We start from the raw sequence: 7,867 nt of genomic DNA on the forward strand, positions 1-7,867 counted from the left end.
GTAAAGCGGGAAAACTGTCGAGGCGGGGGACGCGGAATTGGAGCCAGAGGCGGAGGCAGTGGCATCTCTCTCCAGTCTCTGCAATTCGGCGCAGTCGGTGGGGATCTATAGCTCCTTGAGGACGATATCGGCTTTGGTCTCGCCCAGCACCTTGATAGATAAGAGGAAGCCCTTGAGGCCGAGGGCGCAGAAGTGGCGGGAGTCAAAGGGGTCGCGGCGGAAGCAGGAGAGGAACTCGGGCGCGGCGTCATATTGGAAGACGCAGCGGGCGGAGGAGGCGCTGTAGAGGGAGAGAGTGGAGGGACTATTGATGGCTACGAGGAGACAGGAGTCGGGCCGGGCCTGGACCCAACAGAGGTCTTGGATGCCGGGTTTCGATGCAGAGTTGGTCTCAAACCAGAGAAGCGGGGATCAGGCGCAGAAATCGAGGATGCAGATGCGTCCCTGGCAGTCGGCAGCGGCGAGGAGGAGATGGGACGATGAGGGCTCCATGGAGAGGAGGTCACGGCGGAGGGGGAGAGGAGTCCAGTGAGAGGTGACGAATGGCGAGAGGGAATTGGAGTTGGAGGGGCTGGGAGAGGAGAGGGGGATAGTGGAAATGGGCTGGAGAGAGCGGGAGTCAACGACGGATATGGAGCTGCCGGCGGCGAAGGCCAGGAGGCCCGAGGGGCTCATGTCCGCCGATCCAAAGTTGTTGCGGCTCGGCGGCCCCGGGAGCGTGCAGTCCCACGAGTCTAGGCCTACTGCTCCGGCTGCTGTCGGTGCTCCTCTTAGGCTCGACATTGCCGCTTTTTCTGTCACCGTCGCAATTCCGACTGTACAGAGATCTCTCTGACGGTTGGGAGAGGTTTTTATTTTATTTTATTTGGTCTGACTTTTCCCTCCGGGGGAACTTCCGGTATGATCGCTGGGTTGTGTGTTCAATGGTTGGTTTTTTACTTTGGAAAATGCACTCGCTTAGACACAAGAGCGCTCGCTTTTACGAGTTGTGCGCTGAGATTTTTTCGAAGAAACAATTGAAGGGTAATACGATAAATGCACGTCAGGGAAAGGAGCCACAATTTTGACTGAATAGTGTCTAGGCTGCATGGGGCTTTTGCCAAACACCACGTAGGTTGCCTGAAGTTCACTGAAAACATGAATCTTTTAGGCTTTTGGATATATTGTTGATGTGGGTCTTTGGTTATTTTGTGGGGATTGTGTTTGGATTCTTCGAAAATGAATTTAGTTTTGTGACTTGGGTCCCCAAAATTTTGGTGAAAATGGGATGGACGAACTCCAAAATTAGACGACCCATGAATTTGTTACAGGTAATTTTGTTGCATTTTCCTCTATTTCACCATCTGGGTCTTGTCCCTTTCCTCTGAACCAAGCATGTTCGCCTAGTGGATTTCTCGCTTCGTGCAGAAGCCATTTGCCCATTTGCATTTTGGGACTTGGGAAAGGTTGCTTTGTTTTCCTCTGTTCAAGACAACTCCTTTGAACATTTTTTTGTGGATGATGGAATTACATTGAAAAAATCATAGCATTTGGGAAACCAACCTTGAGGAATATCAACAGGAATAGCTCAACTGCCTTGAGTAGAATACCTAGATAATTACTAATATTTAATTTGCGAGAGGGAGAGAGAGCGTGGTGGCAAGATAAACCACAAAGCAGGTGAAAAAAGAAAAAGAAAAAGAACAGATGAATGAACAATAGACCAAAGATCTTCCAGAGAAAAAGATCTACTTTCATTTATCTTCTTCTCTCTCTCTTATCTTCTCCAATCATCGGAAGAGCTTTCCTCCTTTTTTTTTTTTTTTTTTTTTTTTTTTAATAAATTAATAAAAATTAATATTTTAATGAGGTTGAAATGCTACGTTTTCGCTGGGACTCACGGTTGTTAACAAATTTTGACGGTAAGGATTTTATTGTCATTTTGACTGACCCAAAGAGTAATTTTTTTATTTTTATTTTTATTTTTTTTAAAAAAAAAAACTTAAGAATTTTTAAATTTGGAGGGTTGACTTAGGGACTTATCATACAATTACCCTAAAAAATAATTTATAGGTACTCAGGGTAGGGTATGTCAAAATAACAATTTATTTCTTAAAATCAATTTTTCGTTAAGTAAATTAACAGTATCATTTATTTTGACATAATATGTTCTATCCTCAAAATTTTACTATGTGTGTAACCCTCCATCATCTTCATCTTTTTCGCCACAATTTGGAAGCATTTTGCGAGAATTTGACGATCGCATTTTGTAAAGTAGTTGATGAATATGAAGATGGGGAGGGTTACGCAATAGGTAAAATTTTGGAAATATAAAAGATCAGGTTAATTTAATGTATCCGTATGATGTCGAGTGAAAGCTGATGTGTAGTCTTACCTAGCGTTGTAAAATGATGTGAAAAATTATAATTGTCATTTTTGAAAGTTAGAAATTAATAATAACACATGTCGCGTTTTTATTGAGTATGATGTGGTAAAGTGATAGATTTTGTTAAGTTACTAAACGAAAATTGATTTCAGTGAGTAAACTGATATTTTGGCATACTTTGAGATCCTATAAATTATTTTTTATACCACATGGAGTTATTTATAATTTAGGTCAACCACAATGACCAATTTTGTATTTATTATTATTATTATTATTTACCTAGGTTTTAATTCATTTCACAAGTAGTACTTCAGTTATGGGTAAATACTTATTTAGTATTTCTATCATCATTTTGTCAGTCAAACTAACGGATTGCCATGCAATGAGAGTGGTTTTCGGCCACTTTGAGGCCTGCTTGGGGGTGGTTGAACCACTCCTGGTTGAACCACTCCTAAGGCCCTTAGAGGTGGCCGAGCCACTCAACCACCCCCTAGAGGCCACGTTAACCACCGAGACCGGCCGCAAGGGTGGCTGAAACCACCACAATTACAATTTGTTAGTTTGGTTGACGAAATAGTGACGGAGGTACTAAATTAGTATTTATCCAAAAATTTGTACCATATGCGATATAAATTAAAACCTAAAGGAAACAATAAAAACGTGAAAACCTAGAAAAAAAAATTATAATTTAAAGTGCCACGCTAAACATTAAATTCTTTATATTTTTTTATTCTTTATTTATTCTTGATAGGCGAAAGAGGAGGAAAAACGAACATATAAGTTCAAAAGAATATATAGCTTTCACTTTTTGGCTTTTGATATTTGTAGAGTTTGTTAAATTTGAAATGAAGTAGAAGTTCAATGTCTTTTTTTGTGAGTTTTTTCAAATTTTTAGAAAAAAATGGAAGTTTGAAGAACTCACTAAAAATGCTAGATGCATTTTTTGGCCCGGTATAGGCCATGGACCTCCCCCCAATTTATAAGAAAAAAAAAATTATAAGGTAATTTTTTTGTTTTTTACCAACGGGCTCATCCCACCTAAATTTTTTGGCCTTGACCTTGCCCGTATTAATTTTTGCCTCCATCCCTGTCCACAACAAGGTTGATTTATCTCCAAAAGCTTCATCTCAAGTCATTTTTCAAGTGGTCTGTCATTTTTAAGCCATATTTGCCTCGGAGATAGTCGTACTAACTTCCCAATGGCCATCACATTGATAACAACCCAGTTACGTGTATAAATCACGCTCACCGTGGGAATCAGCAGAGCATTATCCGCTTGAATGCTCGCTGGCTCGTGGCCATCTACCTTAAACGTGATCAGGGGCCGTTAATTGACTTAATTCCAACTACCACACCAAATTCTAAACCCCATTTAAAATATTTACTCGGGAAAACAAATACTATAAATTATAATTTTATCTTATAATTATCTCAATGTAACTAAAATGATTATTTTTAACATAAACTAATTCAGAAGATTAGTGGAAACTGTGGAGTATTCACAATAGATGAGCCAATTTTTTATGTAAAATAATTTATCAAAATTTATTTTTATCTAGTTTAGCTAATGAATTTTTAAATGCCTCTACATCCGACTAGTTATATTTATATTTATTTAATTAAAATAATATTTTATTTTTAATTTTTTTATTAATTTTAATTCAAAAAACCATTTCCATGTAGAAAAAAAACACAAAAAACAACCAATCACCCCTTGAAAAGTGCTGTTATATCATCCGATGGTCTAATAACCTCCGCTTCATAAGACGATTAAACTATCCTTAAAAATCTCTTCAAATCAAATATATATATTGGCTAATCAAATATAAAGGGTTTTTTACAAATTAAAAAAATCATTTTAAATGAAAGCAATATTTGGCTCTCCTATTCCTCCTATTCCTATTGTGAATGGTCTAATAACTTTTGCAGTCATAAAAAATAAAAAAAAATAAAAAAAACTAAAATCCATATTAAAAAATTTACGAAACAAAAAGATAATGACCCTCTGAAACGGTACAAATATAACCCCCCAGCTTCTTGGCCAAATTCCACGCTCTAGCTTTTGTTCCTTCTTTCACTCTGTTACTCTCCTAGTCGGAGCTTCAACTTCGCGCTACGACGCCGTTTGGAAGCAACCAACCAACCAAATGGCTCTGAAATCGTTCATCGAGGTCCACCCGGACTCTCACTTCCCCATCCAGAACCTCCCGTACGGTGTGTTCAGGCCCGTACCGGGTTCGGCTGCTCGACCGGGCGTGGCGATCGGGGACTACGTGCTGGACCTCTCGGAAGTCGCCTCAGCGGGGCTCTTCGACGGTCCGATCCTGAAGAACTCCGATTGCTTCTCTCAGGTTCGTGTTGATTCTCACTTAACCGTGTATTAGTGCCAGATTCATGCAGGTAGCTCTCGCTAAACGCTGTCGTTTCTGCTGTTATTTGATTGTAATTTTGAGAATCATCTGAATTTCCGTGCAACTTATGGTACGTGAAAGTCGGTCCTACTCTGTTTTTCAAGAAAACCGGAGCGATAGAAAAGAAAGGCGATAGTAATAGAAATGAACATCGAATGCTTTTTTGTGGCGTAGAATTTGAATAAATTGATCAAATCAACTGGTCCAAGTGCTTTGGAACTATTTAATTCAGGTTGTGTTCCTCATTCAGGTTCCACTCTGTTTAGTTGTTGAGAAACTGGATGAAAAGAAGAGAAGTATTGATCAAAATAAGCATCTAATACTTTTTGTGGCACCAAATTCGAATAAAATGAACAAATCAACTGGTCTAAGTGCTTTAGAACGGTTTACTTTACGTTGAGTTTCGATATTGGCCAGGAATCATAAGAACTTCATTACATTTTGTTTCTTGAAAGCAACCAAAGAGCATTATGATTTAATTATTATGCGGATCTTCTTCTATTACTGCCATGATTGCGATAGCTTGCTGATGAATACGCGAGTCTTCACAATTCGATTTGGCGGAGAATATATGTTTAGTATCTCATGCTCTGTTGATAATTTAACTTGGGAGTTTGGGCAGAGAATTGTTAGCTAATTGTTTGAAAATTTTCGATGGTTTTATTGCCAGCTTAATTTAAACAAGTTCGTGGCTATGGGACGATCTGCTTGGAAAGAAGCTCGTGCTACGCTTCAAAGACTATTGTCATGTATGCTAACTATCAGTTTAATTGGTGTTTTAATTCAGTTTCCATTTCTGCCTAGCAATGCCGAGGAAAAAAGAAATGCTGAATTTACTTAAAGAATTGCAATTCTTTGGTCCTTCAAAAAGACTGAGTAATTAATTCATTTTGTGTTGTGGCAAAAAGCTCATGCTGAGTTATATTCAAAGAAAATAATGAAAACTTGATTCTCTTCTGGTGCAGCTACTGAACCAGCTTTGCGTGATAATGCAGCTTTAAGGCAGAAATCACTCGTGCCTATGGTAATACACATGTATAGTCCCAGCTGATGATCTGTAATCTGCCTAAAGGTGTTTGCCTTTCTAATGTTGATTATTTTTGTCTAAATTGTTAGAACAAGGTAGAAATGCTTGTTCCTGTTGCAGTAGGGGATTACACAGACTTCTTTTCGTCCATGCACCACGCAAAGAATTGTGGGACCATATTTCGTGGACCAGAGAACCCAATTCCAGCAAACTGGTATTCTGGCTTTGGTATTTATGACTGACGCCCCCTTCTTTTTCTAAGCTGAGAAAGTGTGATTTGATTTTCAGGTTCCACATTCCCATTGCTTACCATGGACGAGCATCATCTATTGTTATTTCTGGAACAGACATCATTCGACCAAGGTTTGAGAATATCAATCTAAATTAATTTTAGTCTTTGCTTTTGATAGCCGTAAACATAGATTGAGCAACAAATGTCACTAATCATAATTATAAAGAAAGGAACAAACACGCAGAATGACAAAAATGCTGGTTATGGAATATATTACAACATGGACATTGCACTTACACAACCATTTTATAGATTCCTATGAAGTAATATATTGATGTATATGTGTGTGCGCAGGACTATGAGTCTGTGAGACACAGAGTATGTATGCATGTGATAGGTGGATTTATTCTGTTTGGTTTTATATGCAGTATCTGTTGCATGCATAACATCTCATGCTTATTGAGGCGAAGTAACATTTCCACTTTGGTGTGAGGTGGAACTTGAGCCTCAACTCTCAAGTGCACCTTATTAATTTATTTGCAATTCAATGGGTCTTTTGGATTAACTTATCCTTCCTTGAATTTATGCACTAATGACCAAGACTGGGATGGAACTATATCCATTTCTAATTCAAATGATGAATCTGGTTCCTTAATATACTGATTCAAGTTGGGCAAATTTTAGAGGGACAGTGTTCCCACACTCCATAAGTGTGTGAACTTTTATCTCATGCAGTTTTAAATTTTGATTCTTCCAGAGGTCAAGGTCACCCGACTGGCAAGACTCCATATTTTGGACCTTCAGTGAAGCTAGACTTTGAGCTCGAAATGGTTAGTCTTTTATAGATACTCACCTGATCATATTGTTTTCTTATAATCAAATGGACATTGAACTACAATTTTAGAATATAGAACTCAGTTAGTTCCCATTTTCATTAAATTCTAGCAAATCTTCTTTCTTTTCAGTTGTGGTTATGCTAGTTTTTCTTCAGCTAACTGTTTCCTTGTAGCTCAGCATTATGACTCATTCCACTTGTTATCCTATATGTGTCTTGTGTTTCTTGCAGGCTGCTATTGTTGGTCCTGGCAACGAATTAGGAAAACCTGTGGATGTTAATGAGGCAGCAGATCATATATTTGGACTTGTGTTGATGAACGACTGGAGTGGTACTAATACTCTTTCGTGCATCACTTAGTGATTTTGTTTGTATAATATTTGATGCTGTATTGATAAGAAGTTGGTTTTGACAGCTAGAGATATTCAGGCGTGGGAATATGTGCCTCTCGGTCCTTTTCTTGGGAAGAGTTTTGGTGAGAAAATTTAATTTTTACTTCTCCTTTCAAATTCCATTTGGCAAAGTTGAAGTTCAGGATACAAGCACTATGTCTACTCATTGTCTCACTAATTATTGCACATGTACTTCGATTACAAGCGATTCTTTAGCCCAGAGAAAACTGAAGTTACTTTGTCTTATGTAATCTTTTTAGGTACTACTGTATCCCCTTGGATTGTAACACTAGATGCTCTTGAACCTTTTGCTTGTGATGCGCCCAAACAGGTAGCTTATCATCACAACCATTTACAACGCGAATGTTTTTGAGTTCGTTATATTACTCCCTAATTTCTTGCACTGAATTTCTTCTGGCATGGCAAACATGCTTTATATGATGCATGCTTTAAATTGCAGGAACCTCCTCCATTGCCATATCTGGCCGAAAAGATATCCAAGAACTATGACATTGCTTTGGAGGTAGTATTTAGCTGCTTTTTGTATGTATATCATCCGATGGTTTTTCGATCTCTTGTAGATTATCTTCGCTTTTTATATTGTG

At 38.5% G+C, this 7,867-nt stretch overlaps 1 protein-coding gene across 1 annotated transcript in view; it reads left to right on the top strand.

Annotated features, from left to right (window-relative positions):
- Positions 1-4,401: 4,401 nt before the first annotated feature.
- LOC132170162 (fumarylacetoacetase-like) overlaps positions 4,402-7,867 on the top strand; it is a 6,994-nt gene continuing 3,528 nt past the window's right edge. The window contains exons 1-10 of the mRNA XM_059581055.1: positions 4,402-4,716; positions 5,447-5,525; positions 5,742-5,800; positions 5,893-6,017; positions 6,092-6,166; positions 6,793-6,865; positions 7,102-7,201; positions 7,286-7,345; positions 7,523-7,593; positions 7,723-7,839. Coding sequence (XP_059437038.1) covers positions 4,513-4,716; positions 5,447-5,525; positions 5,742-5,800; positions 5,893-6,017; positions 6,092-6,166; positions 6,793-6,865; positions 7,102-7,201; positions 7,286-7,345; positions 7,523-7,593; positions 7,723-7,839 — 963 coding nt within the window. The 5' untranslated portion in view covers positions 4,402-4,512. The remainder of the gene's footprint in view (positions 4,717-5,446; positions 5,526-5,741; positions 5,801-5,892; positions 6,018-6,091; positions 6,167-6,792; positions 6,866-7,101; positions 7,202-7,285; positions 7,346-7,522; positions 7,594-7,722; positions 7,840-7,867) is intronic.

This window comes from Corylus avellana, chromosome ca2, assembly GCF_901000735.1.
Source record: "Corylus avellana chromosome ca2, CavTom2PMs-1.0".
NCBI classification, from domain to species: domain Eukaryota; kingdom Viridiplantae; phylum Streptophyta; class Magnoliopsida; order Fagales; family Betulaceae; genus Corylus; species Corylus avellana.